We start from the raw sequence: 21,284 nt of genomic DNA on the forward strand, positions 1-21,284 counted from the left end.
GGACAAAATTAAAATCACAAAAATTAGAAATAAAACTTACTCAACTTAGTTTGAACTGCAATTAGCAAAAGCAGAAACAATAAATCCATCCATTAGTTCAGAGCATGATTTCCTTTTAAATTATCAAGTCATTTGTTTGTATATCTAAACATAATTAATTAATTACATGATTAAATATTTATCTATTAATTTTGCCAGCCCCACCCGTCAAAGCCGTTTGTGCTCCAGAAATCACAGAAATCATGCTGAGGCCTATCGGGCCTACTTTCCCTCCATGGCATTTCATTATTGAGATATATACTGTCTGTCCCAGACCAAGTCTCTGTTTCACCTTTAGCAAACTGTTTAGTTAAAGCTCTCAACTGATCAGCTAATTCCCAGTCATGTTTAGAAGTCACATTGTAGTATGTGCCCCGGTAGTATTTGAACCCGAACATAGCCTCAGTGTCCCAACCATGCCAGGCTCCCCACCTCGCCCCGTTGTCTAAAACAGAGCTGGAGCTGTGTTCTATATAGAGTCTGTACACATCCAAGTGGGGGCTTGTGTTCAACCTCTCTGCTAGCTTGTTCATGGGACAGGTTGCTCTGATGTCTGTGGTGAGAGTGTCCCAGAATTTCTGGGGCCCCCACTCCTCGCTGTGCAGTCCAAACCTATACTTCTCCTTTATATCTGAGAGTAAAGTTTCGTTATCTTCGCCTAAAAAGGTTTTAAGACGTCCCCTCAACAGTTCCTCCACTGACGTCCATGACTCGACTATATTGGACTCGTAAAATATCCACCAGAAGGCGTTTTCTTGCGCAGTATTTGAGAGAATCAGCTCCACCCGTCCACTTCTGTTTGCCTGATCAGGAATGTCTTGAGGGAATTGGGGTAATAAAAACGGCTCTTTCACATTGTAATCCATACTTTCTCCCAACTCTCCCAATGACATGGGAAAATCGTAAAACCCCCATCCTCTGTTGGCAGTCGTACTAGCATTTATCAAGAGCTCCAACTCAGGTAGATTTCAAACAAGACACAACCTCAGTATTATAAGGTAACCCATCACAATTAACGTGTTCTAAAAAGTCAGGACGTCTCTTGTGTGCGTCCTGGTACGTAGTCTTCCAGAGAGGGGCTGAGGACATGGATATAGCTCTATTAAACAGACCCTCCGCTTTAGGAGCAGTAACCAGAGCTAATACGATAGTTCCACCCGAACTTTCTCCCATGATAGTCACTCTTTCAGGATCTCCCCCGAAAGCTGCTATGTTTCTCTGCACCCACTGCAATGCGATAAGCGCGTCGTTTATCCCGAAGTTACCGTAACTCTGGCCATCCTCCCATAGGGCTGGATGGGAGATGAACCCCAGCAGATCTAGCCTGTAGTTGATGTTGACAGTCACACTGTCTACACTTGCTGTGAAGTCGGAGTCTGCAGAGTAGCCAACATCCTCTCCATAACCGTACGCTAAAGAGCCACCATGTATCCAGACTATAACAGGCCGGCTAGAAGTAATGTCGGGAGTCCTGACTGACAAATACAAGCAATCCTCCTGTCCTTTAGGAGGCAAGGTAGGATGCCTGCACACACTTTATCTCTTTGTCCTTATCAGCAGGATGAACCCCCTCCCAACAGTCCCCATCCCCCATCAGGGAGCTGTGTTTCCATCGTCTCTCCCCAACAGGAGCAACTGAATAAGGAATGTACAGAAACTCACTGATCTCCAGCCCGTCAGCTGATTCAACTCTCCTCCCTTTAACCTTCCCGCAGTGGGTTGAGACGACCGGTGGTCCCTTTCCGGCCATCATCTTGGCAGCTATACTCGTCACCGCCACTATCACTATCACTGTAGAAATAAGAAGGAGTATCAGCCATACTTTGCGGGGTATCCGCTTTAGCTTCTCCATCAGTGACATCTCGTCACATTGCCTGTAATGTGGTACTGTGGATTGTTATCTTACAATCTGAACGCTCTTACATTATATGTTAAGTACGAGTGGATGAACCTATCAAATTTCCTAATGCAACAGCAGAAAAAGTGTGGGAGAGGCTCCCACCCTAATCAAACTCAGTGTAAAGCTACGATTAATTATTGAATAAACCGAATAATCGAATCTTGTCGTTTCTTTCCTAACTCTGTGGTCCTTTAAGAAACGAAAATGCAATGGTTATACTTATAGTTGTTGCAACAGTCGTACGAATAAATCTCAACTGAGCCTATTCTTACTCGCTTTTTTCTCAGATATATTCATAATCTAATAAACTTCGTTGCTTTATCATAAGTTTATGAATACATCTATGAGTATGACCACATTTAAAACGCTTATCTTGTAATGCTCATCATCCTGATTAACATACTCTAGTTCGAAACGTACTCTAGTTCGCTAGAAATCACCCCTGTCGAACTACAGACACAGTACGTGTAGAACTTGAACTAGAGTACGTGTACCCATCTTCCTAAAGGCCTTATTTAATTATGCCTTGGTAGAGCTGAAAGAAATGGCCATAGTTTTCGCGGTTTTCCACGTTACCCAACCGCGAAATGACCAGAGACAACCAACTCAGATAAAGCAAATGATGCTAGAGATATGATATAAAATGTTGAAATCAGTCGACGAGCAAGTTGAATATAATGATAGATAATAAACAAACAAAATGCTATTGCACCTATACGCGATACATGATCTGCTGCAATGTTAACATGATTTACCAGCCTGGTACATATATAGGAAGAACACTCGTAATAAGACAGACTTGCCAGTTTTAACACTTGCCTTCGTCTAGATTTGTTGCAATATTTTGAGCGGAATGTGGTATTTTGTGGATACTTAAGCACTTAGGTCCGGGCCTAAACTGGTGCCATTAGGGTCTAAGCATGATCTGCTGTAATCTGAAACACTAGATTGTGACTTATTTATAATTGGGCCTATTTTTCTGGTGCAGGATTACCCTGTTCAAACTGAATTACTTAATATTAAACAATCGCTTCGTTGCTCAGATACATTCGCAAATATTTTTAATTAAAATCCGCCGGAGTCACTTGGCTGAAAGGCGTTTGAACAAAACTTTGGTGTAGCAACAAAAGTATTCGAAGGAGTAGAAGAGTCGGTATCGGACACGGTACTTGTCAAATCCTGCAAAATAATTCATGAACACCTACAACATTGGCTTCAATTTGGGCGAGAGCGTGACAATACCATTACCAATAATAATACGCGAGAACTGATAGCATGTAGATTGTAGCTGTAGACGCTCATATTAACGCCCGCAGAAGAGAAGACGAAGAGGTAACAGAAAAGCAGTATCGCAATGTCAAGCTGTCCGGAGAGTTTAACATTTGAGCTGGACCAGTGGACCTGGTCTGACAAGCTGTCTGCTAGCTAGCTCCTTTATAATGTCTCTCCTGGACAATTTGTTTAATTTATAGTTAAAAGGGCATGTTACTTGCGGTGTAGCACAAACTTCCTGGAAATGTAGACTCTAAGTAGACAATATTCTGTCATGGCAATCGTAATATTGGTCAAGTTTTAAAATTAATTCAAGCAGGAAACTAACTTTTTAATATTGCAAAAACAAAGGCCTACAATGTGAGTAAAAAACTCAGTGTAATCGAGAACATTTTACAAAAATAGATTAGATTTTGTGACTAATGATACACGTTTACAGCCTTCTTTTGTCTAGCTGTGGCTTCATATAATTATAAGTCCAAGTGTATCAGTGTATGAAGTACAAGTGTATGCACAAAATTGCAGGAGAAAAAGGAAATGTAAATGGTATTTTTTCTGGTCTCTAGTCGATTCGACCTAATGTTCTACCAATCTTTCGACCGCTTCATTTCGACCGATGCGAACAGAAACACATAAAATGCTCCCTTTGCCGTATCGAGATATTAAATAAACCTTCGGTTTAAATTAATCGCCTGGCTGATAAAAACTACTTAAATTTGTTGACAGCAGTTTAAATTCCCGCATTTATTTGGGTGAGAATTTAAACTTTCGTCAAAACGAAATCGATGCTGATTGATTGCCAACTTGCAACGATTGCCAGCAAATATTCGCCGATCAAAATCATAAGATCTCAACGGCATTTTACGGAGCAATCTCCGTAAAGCTATGTCCAGTCATTATACTGCATGATTGAGAATAATTTGAGATGGTAGAGGCGGTGATTGCATATATTAAAGTGAGGTGACAACTAGCGGAGCTATCAATGAGCAGGGAGCACAATAGATCGGGACCCACCCGACCGTCGGGTTAAGCCTGTTGTAATTAATTGGGCAGAAGCAGCACCTCAAGCTATCTTACTCATCATAAATTTGGAGATATCGTATATCATGTTCATTATAATTAATGATATGTAATATATATGATATTGCAGGTGGTGTCTGTCGGCACTTACTGCCAAGTCATGCTATCCGTAAAAGGTTTTATTACTTCATTTTAGTAATAAGTCTGTAATGAAAAGTCTATTAAATGATTATAAATATGAAATAATGTAATACAAATACCTTGCTGTTCAAGTAGTGCAAAAAGTCAGCTTGAAGATCAAACATTCAAACTAACGGAAATCGTTTTACCCTACAAGTAAGAATGTGAGATTAATGGTACTTTGATGAAATGCCACGGGACCCCCCCCCACCTGAACAGAAGATCGGTAAATTTAGTGCTCAGTACCTGGTATGGAGGCCGTGGAGCACAAAATCTCAGTAATTTATTATTACCAACTCAAACATTGTTATGATCCAGTGCCATCTTAATATTTGTTTCTTTCAATTACCTGAGAGTGCTCAACTGACTAGCATGATGATTGGTATTATTTTATTTATAATTATATCATGGCACGAATCGTTTGCAAATTAATTTTGATTGTTTTATTTGTGACCCAGAACCTGTATGATAATCTGTAATATGTCTGATATATCGTCACTAAATTAGTGATCAATCCATTGTTCATTTATCTGGAAACTGGCGGGGAGGTGAACCATATTCTTTCGGCTCTTACTAATTCACTCGCCAGTGCCCTATCACATAACATGGGTTTTTCACAATTTTGCAGCCAAACCACAATCGAAACAGCCTCTTTCACAAGACTTTTGAATTCTTGGCGAGTGATTTCGTAGAAACGTCTTGTGGCGTGATAGCGAATAACAAACCAGCTTCCAACATTGACCGATCAAAACCCACAATCACTGCAAAATGTCTAAACAAGAATACAAATATCGTGGCATTTTCCAAGTTGATATCGCAGTACGGAGCAAACGAACGAAAACGTTTCACAGCTTTATAAACTAAACACGCACTGTTTAAACACTGTTTAATTAAACAGTGTTACTGTTACGTTAGATTGGTATTCTCTGAGTCAAACAAAAACCTTAATAATTGAATAACTCAGTGAATATGATTCCTGATTCGAAATGAGACTGCAGAAAGAAATCACAAATTATACAGCATAACCAAAAATAAGTCTTATTTTTTATCGGGCTTCAGAGATGATGGTATTCTGTCTTTTTTAAAACCTGATGACAATTTACTCTAATACATTATTAGAGTATGTATTATCTGGTATGCAAAATACTTTCAATTTCATCGAAATAGAACACGAAAAGAACAAAGAGTGATAACTGATCGAACGTAACAGATCAGTAAATTAAATGGCAATGCGCTACAAAACAAAGACTATTTAAGAGACAAACACCTTAATTTAATCAGTCCAATTTCACACTAAACCCCATTGTTACACCCTTCTCCGTTACCACAATAACACGTGACCATTCAACGTTACCATGATAACACGTGACACCATCATTATACTATGTTACCATGGTAGCACGTGACTCACAGCTTCCGAGTTAAAGTTCAAGAAGTCGTAAACTTCAGGGTTAGCCGTAATCAAAGTGACAGGAGTAAACTTAAAGTGACTGCTGAATTATAGACAAGAAACTGGTTTAAATAAATTATCTAATTATTTCAGGGAAACACAACTGACAACACAGTCAATGTAATACAAGACGATTTAAGAGAGCTCCATCTCAGTTGGATGTCTGTCAAAAATCTAAAAAATGTTCGCGATATTGTCCTTACTAGATGAATTTAAAATGGTGGCGTTTTAATTCTGACATATATGACGCATGTATTGATGATAAAGTTACAAGTTTATATATTCGTCCGGGTTTTTGTGTTAGAATTAGCGGGATGACCCGGGTTATCAAATAAACTGATAAATCCTTATCGAATTCCACGTCTGACGTCACTTTATCATTATCAAAACAAGTTCAATGGCTGCTAGAAAGGCCATTAAAATGGCTATTAACCGGTTATTAACTGACTGTTAGGTATTCGTGCGTACTCTGACTGCCAGTTAATAACCAACTTTCACTTGTGTTTTGTTGTGGCTATTAGCCAAAACAACAGACATTTTCAATGTATCAAATCTTATTGTTTTTATCTATGTTTTCATAATATGAAGTCAAATCCCGAATCCCGACAAAAAAGGTTTTGGTGTATGTCCCCTTAATAGCCGGTCGGCATTGTTATACCTATCTGCCTCCAAATAACTCTCAACTTTCCAGGAATAATTTAGTTTAAGAATTAAGATAGCAGCTCAAGACTTGTGGTACACCATCTTACAAAGTAAACAGAACTGTTCCAGGTCGTTGAAACAGTGTACTACTTTTATATTATTATCAGTGCTCGACGATGATGGCTGCGAGAAAACTGGTGTGTTAAGAATTAAGATCGGACCATTTTGACAGATTAACCTGTGAGCTTACAAAATTATGGACGGTCCTATAGTTTTAAGCAGAGAAGAGCCGAGTTTTATACTGAATTTCAATGATCGGATATAACTATAAATTTTGATCCTTAAAAAGAGGCCGATCAGCCGCAACCATATGTTTGTTAAGCTCCACGAAACAGCAACTTAAAAGAACTGCAAATTCATAGAATAAAAGAAACCAGCACTGTAAGCAGTAAGAAGGAACGATTGAACAGATTGAAGGAGTACAGCGTACTTTCACCTCAAGGATTTGGGGTGTTCAACATCTTGACTATTGGCAGCGGCTCCAAGCAATAAATCTAATGTCGATGCAAAGGAGGAGAGAGCGTTATATTATCATCCACATGTGGAAAATCTTACATCAACGATGCCCAAATGACCTTGGGATTATTTTTTCTACTCCATCAAGACACGGAATTAAGGCCACCATTCCAAGTCTCAGCAAGAGCAGTACTCAACGTCAACAGTCATTGTATGATGGTTCATTTGCAGTAATGGGGCCACGTTTATGGAACACCATTCCATCATATCTTCACCTCATTGAAGACCCACTGCTGTTCAAAGCAAAACTATCAGCATATCTTAAACCGTTTCCAGATAACCCACCTGTGAGCAATTACAGCTGTCCTAATGGAAATTCTTTGCTGGACTGGAGTATGAATAAAGCAGCAGCGATGCTGCAAGGGCGGTCGAACTATTCGATGACCCAGTAGAGGAATCTATGAATCTCTCCAAAGTATCCAAAGTAAGATAAATAATACACAAAACAGTCAGTGTACATAACAGTCTTTGAGATCATCGTCCCGAGAAAAACGATTGCCATAGACTCGGATTTCAAAGTATATTGAAAATTGACCCGTTCATTGTTGTATAACGACACACCTTGTGTTACAGTAGTGTCCCTTTAATGGTGTCGCACGATACAAAGAGTGTAGAAAGTGGCAGCAAACAGGTTAAAATCAGGGTACAGTTGGGTAAACAGTGCACATGTTGGTTCTAGGGGAGCACTAGAATGTAGGGTACCGCCATTAGTTGTGTTAATTTGGGACAACGGCGTACTTTGATCATGCAATACATTTCACACGGTGATAATGTGAACGGAAACTAACGAAACATGCAAAAATTCAACCGTCTCAATTTTGATCTAGTAGTAGTAGTAGCATTCAATGAGTATTTTTACATTTTACATTTTCGATTGTTTCAGATGTTAAAAGAGTTTTGGAGTATAATAATAAATTAAGATATTGTACTATAATAGTACAAAATACCGAGTAAATCCTCAACAAGTCATCAAAGTGGTTCAGATATACGATTTATCGCGGCTCTTTGCTAAAAAGGAACTGGGGAGTACATATTCAAATTGACAAAGACTGCATTTCTGGTAGACGAGAAGCGTGCGTAACGCTTATGATGATTGAATAATGTCAACTGCATGCAAATGTCGAATCAAGTGGATTGTAATTGTATCCGATAAGGTAATTAATAAAACCTATATTGACTGCCGCATTATTGCAATTTTCGATTAAATTTAGTTTTAAGAAAATTTGTTTATAGCTTTTTTTTAATGGTCCCTTGGATTTATGCGCCACCTTTGAAGGAAATCTCCTAGCCACATTTCTTTAAACGATCTTTTAAGCACAAAGTAGCCGCCAGTCACCCTCAAAGTGGAGTGAACATTTTATTCAGGCACAACGATAACATCAATATTTCATCAAAGAGTCAAGAGTGAGGGTAATAGTGTTACTGTGTGCATTTGATATCAGGACGTTTGGATAACATCACTGTTTTCTCGAAAAATCAGAATAAACGTCAAACATTTAAATAATTGTATCAATGCCAGTGAGGGATACGTACAATGTGTTCTCATATTTTTGGTCGATGATCTCTTGCATAATTTGATCTTCGAGGAACTTCTCGTGTAGTTCTTTAAGATGATAAACATTTTAACAGGAGTTTTTAATTTTAACAAGATAAAATGGGATAGTGATACCAATAAGGACATCAGTTCCAATATAAAGTATTGTACCAGCTTGGACCACGGGTAACTTGGTTGTTAGACAGCACTGCTTGTACTACATTACTAATACTGTAGTATACAGTACACGCAGTTCTGGCTGACAGTTTATAATTATATATAGATAGCACCGACTTACAACCACTTCTTTTGACCAAAAGCTGTTAAAATACAAAAAATGCACCTCAGCTTATGATGCCTTCTCGTTCAGCAAGTTCATTGAACTTTTTGTCGTTAACTGAGATCTGAGCCACTACGAACACAGACAATCTAATTCTAAGGGAAATGACTAAAACTTGTTCCACATCACACGACATGGCAACCCTCCTACACCTCTACACATGGGGAGAAGTGGTTAAGACTAGAACTAGAAGTAGAACGAAGGAGCAAGCTGTATTTCAGCGTACGAAGATCAACACGATCCGATTTAATCGACCTTAATGGGTATTTTAATAGCTCGTTTTACTGGAAGTATATTGAAACAGCTCTCCACTCCTTTTATTTAACCCAAATTCCGGTTTATTAACTCATTCACACAACGCAACTCACTTCCATACTTTCAGATTAGATTTCGAGGATGCGCACCAAGGGTTTTACTCATAGCTGGAACCAGATAACCAGCTCGTTAAGATTCTGTGATACGTCAATCTACTGCTCTACCGCAGGCTCTTGTGGGAAGCAGAGACGATAACAGAACCTCAGGATTTCGGTCCGGTGGATAGGTCTGGAGGAGTGCAATGAATTCTTCTCAGTTTCTAGCTGAACATTGAACAATCACCACAGGTTATAACTTACTGTCCGATAATTTACTACTCCAGGTCCTTGTTAGTTGTAAACTCAGAGAGCTATCTCATTATGTGTTTAGAGCGTGAGGAGTTTTGCCATTTAATCAACAAGTTAAGTAGAATAGTAGATAGCATTTTCTTGTAGAGTACGTGCTGCACGCTCTGTCACATGTCAAACCTCGCCTCTCGTTTCAGCTTGTCAAGCTAAGGTGTGGTAAAATGGTCCATTGGTTGCTAGGCAGGCGGCACGTGTCTTTATTGCATGGACGCGCGCAAGGTGTGCGCGGCCACGTGCGTTTGTTTGTAAACAAATTAATAGAGCACTGTCAGAGCTTACGAGCAGATCATTTGAACACGTTATGGTTTTGCTGATTGCTCATACTGATCTGTCAGTTTCAGTTTGACTGAGTTTATTGGACGCCATGTTTTGTGAGAACAAAAACTTTCAGCGATGATCAGGTTCTAGCCTGACATGTTCTGTTCTTAATTTCCTTATATGGTCGCTAACAATTCCATTTTACATAGGTGTTTAATAAGACAATTAAAGTATAATGAGGACTTTAGCAGCATTATCTAACGAGGAAACTATCGAAAGTGAAGGTTATTCACCAATTTTAAGTTTCGTGCGTGCAATCATTTGGGAACTTAAACGATTAAAATTTATATTTTTCTTAACACTTCTTAAGTCTCCTCACACAGGATTTTGTTAAAAATAAGATTATTGGCGTTTAAAAAATTCTTGCTGTGACTTACCCTACTGTGAAGTGATTTCTATTTTAGTTTCATTTATAGTACTTTTTCATAAAACAGCTATTTTCAATGAAGGCGGCCCATTTTCGGCAAAGCAAATACCACGTTTTGAACCTTAGTAGGCATTTATGTCCAGTCCTACTATTTCTTGATCCGAGTGAGTCTAAGAGAGTCTAACTATGAGAGTAAGTCCTAAGTTAGGTCGTTGTATTAGGCCTTAGGAAGCATTGCTGATTCATGAAATGCTATGTCTCGATCTCACGATGCTTTTTGATGATTGGCTCTACAGATTGCTTATCGTAAATGTGATCAAGAAAATGAATTAAATTTCGTTCTCAACCGTGGCATTAGACGAAAATATGCAGCCATGGGATATACTTTTCTCAGGTATTTAATCTTTGAAAACAATAACTGCGGTTAATTTTGCATATCCCTTCGTTGATTGTGATCACCACGTAATATTTTGAATGCCAAAACTCAATCATCTTTCAGACATACTTAATCCGATTTCAATTTCTATAATTTGACAGTCTTGTCCGTTTAAAATTGTTCTCAGTTTATCTCCTAGCGTTTAATGTGGCTACCAATGACATGCCAGAAATCAGTGGATCTGCCAATAAGAAGCAGGTATCAAGGCCACGTGTGTTGCCTGATAAACAAGTGCTTAGCAAGTTGTTGCTCACGTGATTTAGCAGTTGCTTCCCATTGGGTCCTCCTCACTTATGGTTCAGCCCTCAACCGTGCATAATGAAAATTGAAAATAAGAATAAAAACGCACTAAATTGGTTAATTTAGCGACGCGACTGTTGCGTTACCTAAACGTATATTGTTTTAGGAGAAGGGCGTGGATCACTCAATCTTCTCGACACTATATAAGTCAGTTGTCATTGGTACTCTAGAGTTTTACTTCATCAGATGTTTCGTCCCGATATTATGTCCTATTTGAGGCCGTTAGTTTGAGTCAAGCACTCGGCAAGCTTTATAATTTATAAATATAATCTTATTAGTTCACATCCCACTTATAATTATTATTATTATGCGGATATCAAGGGTATGTTTCGCGTCTTTGACCATTTATTTCCAAATACCAACCATCATGATATTGAACCAAAGTTTGCTGTTCACATTTCTGATTGGTGGAACTGAAGGATCACGGTAAATAAGTCGTATCCAGATGGCAGCCACACAGGTGGTCATCACGACTCACTCTATCTTTTATCCCACACATTTCCAAGTACTTCACTTTCCTATCCCTGCTTTTTTATGTAGCACACAGACAAGAGTATGGTATTCGCACAACAGTTTTATTCGTGATTTATTTAATCGTTTAATCTAACATCACTTTGCATTGTAGCCTCATTGGAATTGAATACACTTTCAAATCATAAGTTAATATCTACGTACATATTCCAATTATTCGAGTCCTGCTGTGTACAAATTTAATTCTTTTGTTTCCATTACTTTGTTGGCAAAACGTTCTGAGTCCTCATTGCGTTTGAAACCATCGTTCAAAACTAATTGCATTATTTCCCCCAAGTTTTGTTCGCAAATTTTACTGATTCATCTGTTTTAGTGGAAGTTTGAAATTTCAAACAGGAGAGTTTGGTAATGGAAATTGGCCGGCTGTGATAGTACTGTGAAAGAATGTGAAGTTACAATAAGTTGCTGAGGTGGGCATATTCCATTCCTCGTTCCGGCTCAACCGTTAAAACCTTAATAGATCAATAAAATATTTAGTTAACTTTAGAGCACCTGTAACTCGCAACAAACTTCATTACTCGCATAGAGTCCATTTGTAGCAGATTAACATGAGTCTCCGTGATTCCTGTTCCCCTAACTGTTGACCCCTTTGACATCTCCTCTACCAGTACTCGCAGCGATTACTAATTTAATTGGGGATATTTTCCATTTAACTATAGCGCTGATGGTAACTTGGTTTCGCGTCACAGCGCGAGCTCTGGGGTGAGACTGCTGAACTGTTGATGCAATAACTCTCAAATAATGGTTGTTGGTCGATTCGCAAATTTGATATCGTTAAATTTTTTTTGAACTCGTTTCTTATATTTTAATGGATTGGGTTTCGATCTCCGTTTCAATAATTTAGCTAAACTTAAAGCATAAATCTTCGCTTTCGATAAGCTGAAACTTAACCTACTTTGAGGGCTCTTGATTTGCATTCAAAACTGACTTCTGTTTATCCGACCCACTCCCAGCTAAAGCCAAATTTTTAATTTTTAATTTGTTTTTCTTCAAAATCTCAGTTTTGAGGAGTGGCTCAAGCTGGTCTCTGGGTAAAGTTAGTGAACAGAATCATGTTTTGATTATAGTTTCCGACTTAAATTCTAAGGTTGGATCTTTCATTTTATTTGCAAATCGTTTATTTTATGATGTTAGTTCCAATGAGCCTCAAAAAGACATGGAGATCATCCTAATTGTGTCCATTTTGAATATTCATCAGTACAAAAACTGTGATTTTAACCATTACACGTACACACTGGTAGAGTTCCGAATAATAACCCAACTCTAAATTATCTCTATATGACAAAAACTATTGTTCACAAATAATTTAACTCTCAGACATGTTATGTAAGTGTGAGGGTGTTTTGTTCTCGAAACTGATCGGTTACGTTAAAGACGGACATTTTGTGAGATCCATTGTCAATACCTGCTCATCAGAAACTATTATCATCTCATTTTACTTACCATCGCCTCCTGACAAACCACATCAGAATGTGATAGAAGTTTTACAATTTCGGAATCATTTAATCAGGACTTAGTTATAGTACTTTCTAAATGGTAATTTCCTGTCTCTTGCGGGGATATTTAAGTATTAAGTAACTGGTTATCACGTGGATCGTACTAATGATTTGTAATTATCTATTATCTTCTGCCCTCGAAAAATTTCACTTTCCACTTCACTCCATGAAATTATTCTTTAAAAGTTTCTGGTTCGAACTTTAGTGGGCCTTTGTTAATGTTATTAAGACAGACTTACCTTGTTTAATATACTTTTCACGCAACATTTTACGAATTTGACTCAACTTTCAGTTGATTGATCAATACCAGCTTCAGTTAGTTCTAATTCTGAACATATCGTTTGAGTCTATCAAACTCTTCTCTTTGTTGATCTGAGAATTGTATAGTTTTTGAGCTTTTGTATTGTCAATGATTGATATAATAAATTCAAGCTAGCTTACTGATATGCTTATTCACACGGTATATTAACTTAATAATTATTCAGGAAGGTACTCTCAGAATAAATATGGTGGACAATCTCAAAATCAGCATGATCCAAAGTGTTACTCCTGTTAAAAGTCGTTCCTTCATGATAGAGGATATTCTGGACTCCGGGACACGATCTCTCATATCCTCAGGTACCCGATCACAGTCATAATCACTGGGGGGAGGGGGTGCAACAAGTTTATACTGCAACAAGTTTATACTGCAACTCTGACAATGATAATGTTTAATTTTGTCACCGCACATGTTTAATTATTTTCGTCATCCCATCAATATTTCAAAAGTGAAAGTAAAAGTCAAATTTATCACATCACACCATCACATGTAATATACAGATAGGAACATTGTTTATCAGTAGCATTGTTTTGATGTTTAGAGCTCAACACTACAATATAACAAATAATTTGAGAACATAAATATGATGTAGTTACATTGAAACATTAAAAATTTTCCTTAGCCTGAAAGTTTTGTTTCAGTGAAACAAAGCACATACAGAATTATAAAGTTTGAACTCTAAACATCATCACACTATAAGATTTACGAAAATATATATGAATATTTCCCCACCAACATCAAACATTAATGATACTCAATTACAATTTTATATTTAAAAACCCTGTTCATACTTCCCAGTGGAATGAAGATTCAGAAAACAACTTTAAAAGTAGAAATAATTAAATTAATTAGTAAATTAGTGATTCGCACAGTACTGGTTCTTAATCGGTGGTTTAGGTTATGGCTAGCAAGCAATCAATTAAGAGGTAGATAGGGTAGGGGAAGTAAGAAGCTTGCTTGACAGCGGGGTTTTCTCTATAAGCGGTATTTCAAAGAATAAAGGTAATTTGGTGTTTTCCTCTGATAATATAACGTTTACTTTCAAGTCCACCTATTAGACTATCAGTGCTCTTTGCTTGAATTCGAACTCTTGTCTCATCCTGACAGCAAAATAGCACACTCTAAACATTCCCGTGTCCTCAGGACAGCCGATTTTTCTCTCCGATGCAAATATTTTTACATGATCTGGAATCGTCTGCGCCTGATTTTACATGATTTTACATGATTTTACATGATTTTACATGATTTTACATGATTTTACATGATTTTTAGGTTGTCTCCTCTTCTTTGTCTCCTCTTCTTTTTCCCGCACTACTTGCTCAGGGACTGTTACGTATTTTCGTTCTTTTTTCTAGCGTGAGAAAGCGTGGCGTTATTCAATTAACACGTCTAATTAGATGGAGAATAAAGGATTAAAAACAGATGTAGTATCTTTAATGTTGAGTCATATCTATAATTTCGCTGACCACATTCACATGAAAACAACAATAATTGTTGTATTGATAACATCATTTTGATTGTTGGCCACATAACATGAAATAGAAAATAGCATTTCAAATGCATCTCAAATGTGAGGGAATGCTGAATCTTCATGATCAATTCATACCGTTCACTTTACCTACATTAATTGCGTGATTTTGAGGGTAAATTTTTATACCACATCACAAATTGCATTACTAATTTGAAGGGCCGCCTCAATTTAAATTGAACGCTTCACTCAGTTCAACACAGGAAAGCAGTATTAGATATGTAGTCACTGTGACTTTGGGAACTCTTCGAGGCATTACTAATTTGTCGTTACTTAGTGGCAGTAATTGTCTTTCCCTGCGGATACTATATATGCTGGTAAATCTTCTAACCAAGTTAAGCTCATTTGAAAGATTGTCTGAATGTATAAGTGGCAGAGCGAGCAATAGTGCACTTTCTCCTAATGAATTGACTGGGGGAGCGCGGTGTCCCTTGCGGTCACCCCACTAATTCTTACCCTGGGTCACGTGATCTACTCCTGATTATGAGATCGCTATTGTCCAGCCTCCTCGGCTCCACTCCTCCTCACGACAAATCCTCATTTAGATCTGAGCTGGGAGGAGAATAAGCAGTACAAAGTTAGGTGCGGAGTGATACCTAGTAGCGCTGAGTCAGAGTTCTTCTAATCTACAGTGCAAATTGATAGGTATCTGAGAAAAGGTTGTTTGGCTGGTAGTAGAAAGTCAGAGTACCTTGTCATGGAGTGAAAAGTTCGATCTGAGATGAGTTCTCTGACAAGTATGGTTGAGATCTCCGATAAATATTTTAGAAAGCCACATAGTATTTTACTCGATACGTTAGGAACTCTGAACGTTCTCAACTAAACCTTTTTAAATCGTGCAGACGATTAAAATTAGTCAGGTAATAATTGGATTGATTTTTATGTGTATTTTGATAAACTGACCTTTCAGTTTCTGAGAATCTCTAATAAAGACCACCAATTCTAAATCGGTGCACTGTAAGTGTAGTCAAGTCTTGTGATATTTCGCTCCGTTGAAATTTGTAAATTGTCGGATAATTTATCACACAACAATTTTCAAATCTTGAAATCAGTCGACACCGGGTTATTTCTAGCCCTTGAATTTAATTGGTTTTTGAAAATATTTGGGAAATCATTGACAGGGAAGATTTTTTTAAAAAAGCCAATGGTATTTGCCTGACTGGTATATTTCAATATGGCATAATCTATTAAGTATTTTAATTGATTGTCACGTATTGAAGGTTAGAGAGTTACATGAAATGTCAAAATAATGGGAAGTAACTTCGAGTGGTATTTCACTGAAATCTAAAACTTGCATTTCACCCGGGTGAAATGCAAGTTTTAGATTTCAGTGAAATACCACTCGAAGTTACTTCTTTGATTTACTTACTTTGATTTAAATGAGGTAAGGGCCCTTACCTCATTTAAATCAAGGTGAAATTTACTGATGAAAACCAGGCTTCAGTATACCCGGTATACCGAACAATATTTCCGGAGAAGTCACTTGTAAATACCAGAGATGTAACGTTTGTAAGATTTTCAGGCTAACTGGAAAAATAGAGCGCACCATATGAGCCCGTCTTAATTAAATAAAAATACTCACCATCTAAAATCTGATTGGTGCTCCCTAATGGAGACTCAGCGATCTGGGATTAGCAGGAACAAAAGGTCTGCCCCTGTAACTCATTTAACATTAGGACTTTAACCTCGGAGTATTCATCCTACCAACATACTCTAACTGTGAACCCTGCTTTTCTATAAATTTATGTAAAGGCTCCGAGGAGAGTTGGCGCCATTAACCACGCTAAACAAGACACTTTGATTGATGATTTAATGGCCAGCGCCAGCAGTTCTAGATGAAATCACAAAATTCACCTGTTCAACTTAAAGAATGGAAAACTCTGGATAATTCTGCCGAGACCTATTTCATAATCCATCTCTCACTAATATAAGGGAAATTGCCCCGTTTACGAAATGAAATTTATTTTACTCGGAATTCATTTTGAAACTAACGAATCAACAGTCGACACCCACTATAGATTTGAATTTAGAGTTTAGGTCTTAGCTTCAGGGCAAAGATTCATTGCAAGTGGGGTAAATGGTATAAGTCGCTCCGAGAAATTCGATACTGAGAAGATCAGATACAAATTTCGTTCCCACACAACTTTTAAAAGCAGATTTGTAACGATTGTATATTCTCAGATGAAGGAAGGAGTGTTAGGGAAGCAGCAGAGAGTTTGTATGAACAGCATCAGAGACACATTCTAGAGAATTCCGGGAAAATGAAAAAGAAACGAAAACCCAGAACTAGCTTCACAAACTTACAGGTATTTAACCGAAAACCTTCCATAATTCTTACAAAATTGTCCTGCGATATCTATACCACTACCAGATGGTGTAAGTCAAAATAGTACCTGACATCATTTCCTCAGTTATTTGAGTTGGAGAGGAAGTTCTACCACAAGAAATACTTGGCTAGCAGCGAGCGTAAAAAACTGGCACAACTTCTTAACCTAACAGACATCCAGGTAAGTTTCGACATCAAATTTTAAGTTGCAAAACGAAAAAACGTTGCTTCAACGACTTCTCTTCAACGACTTCACACAGCGAATGTTATATCTCATCATGTAAATTTTCAATACGAGAAATATTCAATCTGGCTCCCTCAGGTAAAGACGTGGTTCCAGAACCGTCGGAATAAACACAAGCGCAGCAAACACGATATCATCCCCATATTCGATACTGACAGTGACGCGGCTAGATCAATTCTTTTTAGTCAGGTGGGTCAACAGGTAACAAATTACTTCTTCACTTTTTAATCTTATGTCTAGTTTTGTAATAAATGGTGAATACAGGTATGAAGTCGTTTCTTTGTGATTACTAGTTCATCATCAAAATTTTACTGCCTCATTAATGAACCACCATATTACAGTGTGATGATGATAACTTCTAGAATGTACTAAATATCTGATCCCTACTCATTCAGGTGGGAGGTTCAGGGTTCTCCAGATCACTCAAAGCGTTTGTTTGTCACGCATTAGCTAATGACTATGTAACAATGAGAGCACTGGAAGACATGCATCCTCTCAGTTCAATAACTCAGGTAAGTTGTCACTCACTTAATTCTATATCAAAGTCGGAATTGATCTCGCCGAATTATATACTGAGTCTAGCATTTAACCCCACCCCCCCCCCCCTAACCCCACCCCCTTCGTGCTCAGTTTTACAGTGCACCTAGCTACCGTGTTAAAATTACACCAGCGTTATAATTTAGAAACGTAATAATTTAGAAACCCTCTCTCTCCCCCTCAGTGATAATGTAATATTTTATGTGACTTATTACGCCTAATTACTAATGGTAAGTAATACTACTCAGATTTGGGTAAAGTGTAAAGTGTAACTGAGTATCCCACCAGGTCTCCCTGCCCTCAGTAATAAACAACTCCACCTTGGCTGGTAACGTGTCATGAAGTATGAAGTACTGAAATCTTATCATTGAGAATACAAACTCCTTCGAACGATAATCGAGCTGCGAAGAAGACGTGAATCGGAAGTCAAAACAGAAATCAGTCAGCAGTTGACAAGCTAGGAATAAATCTTATGAAACTGGCATTTACATAACTTGAAGAATTGAAAAGAGTTATCAATATCGATTAGTTCAGAATGACTAGAACAGATTAATGTTTGACTTTGAGATTAGTGTTTCATGTTTGAGCAATGGCAAGACGCCAGTTTTCTTGAATTAATTGATTGTTTAATCATTAATGCTATCAGATATCGACTTTATAATTATTTCTTTGAAATTGCATTTGAAACAATTGATTGTTGATGCGGTTCAGTCACGAATTTATTGTTTTTGTTACCCAATTGAAAATGTTTTATTGCATTGTGCGATTACCTGTACTATTAATTGACGATGTCAATTCATGGCAGCTCGGCGCGGCACAGTAGCGCATCTCGCCGATCTAGCTGTGAGAAGCCTCATTGAGTGCGCGGCGCGGCACAGTAACGCATCGCGCTACAACCTGTACTACTACTATACTATCATAGGCGGATAGCTATATAGGCGGATAGCTATACCCAGCTGGCTCGCGCTCCTCTCTTGTAGTTGTAGAGGAAGTGAAACGAATGCACGCAAAGGAAATAGCACGCTGGCTAAATTGTGCGACCGACTATCATATCAAACCGTTAATTGACGATGTCAATTCATGGCAGCTCGGCGCGGCACAGTAGCGCATTTCGCCGATCTAGCCGCTGTGAGAAGCCTCATTGAGTGCGCGGCGCGGCACAGTAACGCATCGCGCTACAAATCAAACCGAGGCGATTTTTAAAATGTGTGTATTGTGTATGTACATGTGTATTGCATATATATTGTATATAAAATATAACTATGAACTACAGGGGGGCAAAAAGTCAGTATCCTTGGAGGACTTCGCCGCTTCGACGCGCCGCGCGAACTAGCATTCTTGCTTCGCATCGTCGATGCTTCGCAAAGCAACGACAAACGATCTCGACGGATTGACATCGTCAATCAAGTCATGGGGGTGTTTCGGAATCAGCGTTCAAAAATACACCGATTTAAATCAATTTCACACCCAAAGGGCCTTTTCGCAAAAAATTTCTTAAAATTTGGGCGAGCGATTTATAAGGATCGCTCAAATTGTGCCCCTGGGGCCGGGAGCTAACTTTAGTTTTACAAGACAAACAGTTTGTTGAAAACCGGAAGTTAATTTTCTATTTATTTTACTTTTGGAGACCCCAGCCGGTAAGGTTTCCTATTATGGGCTCGTGCGCGGCAGTTCTACAACTTGACTCTTATCTTGACGGCTGTTCATCGTCTAAATTTCTTCGAAGTAGCGCGCCGCAATTTCTTTAACGGGTGATACTCGTAAAATATCTGTTCCATATATTGGACCGTCGACGAGTCCAACTCGGCGCGCGTCCTGGTAGGTTGTAAACCTACAACAATTTCTTCTCGAAATGTTATGGCCAGAGGCAAGTCCTACGAATGACGAAGTAGCGCGCACCGGGCTAGTTCATTAATAATGGACAACTTGATTCACGATGTCAATCCTTCGCAAGTCGGCGAGGCCTTGATACATGTTTCGTATCTAAATATCAGAGATATTATGGATACACCATAAAGGCACACCTCTGCGCGGCGTAAGTAAATTTACAAGTTCGCGCAAAAAATTGTCTTATTTTCCTGGCGCTTTGTTCTCGCGCCGGGAGTGAATCACTAATTAGCTAACTACGTACTTATCTAGCATAATCTACAATCTAGATCTACAATACGAAGTAAGAGTTACCACGTTACTCTTTTATTTCTCCGTTAAGCCTACAATTCTAATAACTAACAATGAAGTATGAGGTCAATTAAATGTCCATAGATATGGATTATAGAAATTATATAAACACATAATTGAACAGCATGAGACAAGTGGAAAACAAACAAACGAATAGATTTCAAGCTCGTAAAGGATCGTTGCTGGATATTGGAGATTTCAAAACTGTAGTCCGACAGTCAAAGTTCTCTTGTCTAACTTTAGTGCGTATCGAACTTGAGTCCAGATAGAGCACTTTAGTTCGACAGAGTCGAACCTCAGGGTTTGTCGAACTACAGTAAGTGACGAACTAGAGTGCGTGTCGAACTTGAGTACGTGTACCGAATTTACCATGGTAAAAACATCTTCACACCGTAAAATGGGCAAAAGCTACAATAACGGTTCCTCCGACATTGTTTACAGCGGGCAATATCCTTTATTTCATTCAATTCTTCTGAAGTGTTCATGACCAAATTACGGTCTTTAGGATCGTCCATTAATAATTTAAGGAGGCTTTTGCCGGGACAACCTATACACCCTTTTAATTTTGACAGGGCAGCTCAGAAGTAGATGGTTCTAAAACAAAACATAAATAAATCTAATCCCTTTAAAATAAATATGCTACCATCTAGAGCTTACTCATAAAACACAACTCGGAATGAGCTTTTATACTTCATATTCAAATCAAGCGGTAAGTAAATATTGATAATATAACTAACTCTACTGCATTATAATCCACCTTGCGTGGCTGAGAGGACCAATTCGTTCTCTCGACAGTTCAGGACTCAGAACCCCTTAAATTTTTTAATGGCAGGTCTATCCTGTGAAGGCACCAAATAAATTTCCCAAATATTGCAACTTGGTTAAAAACAATGCATTTAACTGTTTTGGTGTCGCGCGCGCGCCATCTCAGTCAATTACTTCCATATTTGGTCAAATAGGATAATAGGGCCGCAAAATATGCGTCCCTCGAAAAAGGCCGATTCCCTTCATGGTATGCCCCTTTTTCCGCGCTTCGCGCGCGAAAAGTGGCATGCAACGTATGTCAAGCGAGGCCCAGTGGTGCGTGCA

At 38.3% G+C, this 21,284-nt stretch overlaps 3 protein-coding genes across 3 annotated transcripts; 1 reads left to right on the plus strand and 2 right to left on the minus strand.

Annotated features, from left to right (window-relative positions):
• Positions 1–185: 185 nt before the first annotated feature.
• Positions 186–905, minus strand: LOC134826011 (uncharacterized). Its single transcript, XM_063838255.1, has one exon. It carries the CDS (start codon positions 903–905, stop codon positions 186–188), a length of 720 nt encoding a protein of 239 aa, XP_063694325.1.
• On the minus strand, positions 725–1,900 carry LOC134826012 (carboxylesterase 3A-like). Its single transcript, XM_063838256.1, is given in 2 exon segments — positions 725–1,545; positions 1,547–1,900. Coding segments are annotated over 2 exon segments (903 nt in total). The 3' UTR covers positions 725–996.
• An 11,641-nt stretch (positions 1,901–13,541) lies between these two features.
• Positions 13,542–18,754, plus strand: LOC134826117 (homeobox protein ceh-9-like). Its single transcript, XM_063838393.1, has 6 exons — positions 13,542–13,681; positions 17,092–17,216; positions 17,322–17,417; positions 17,559–17,669; positions 17,876–17,992; positions 18,306–18,754. Exons 1-6 carry the CDS (start codon positions 13,570–13,572, stop codon positions 18,357–18,359), a joined length of 615 nt encoding a protein of 204 aa, XP_063694463.1. The 5' UTR covers positions 13,542–13,569; the 3' UTR covers positions 18,360–18,754.
• The last annotated feature ends 2,530 nt before the right edge of the window (positions 18,755–21,284 follow it).

This window comes from Bolinopsis microptera, chromosome 1 (genome assembly GCF_026151205.1).
Source record: "Bolinopsis microptera isolate Bmic1 chromosome 1, MBARI_Bmic_1.0, whole genome shotgun sequence".
NCBI lineage: Eukaryota > Metazoa > Ctenophora > Tentaculata > Lobata > Bolinopsidae > Bolinopsis > Bolinopsis microptera.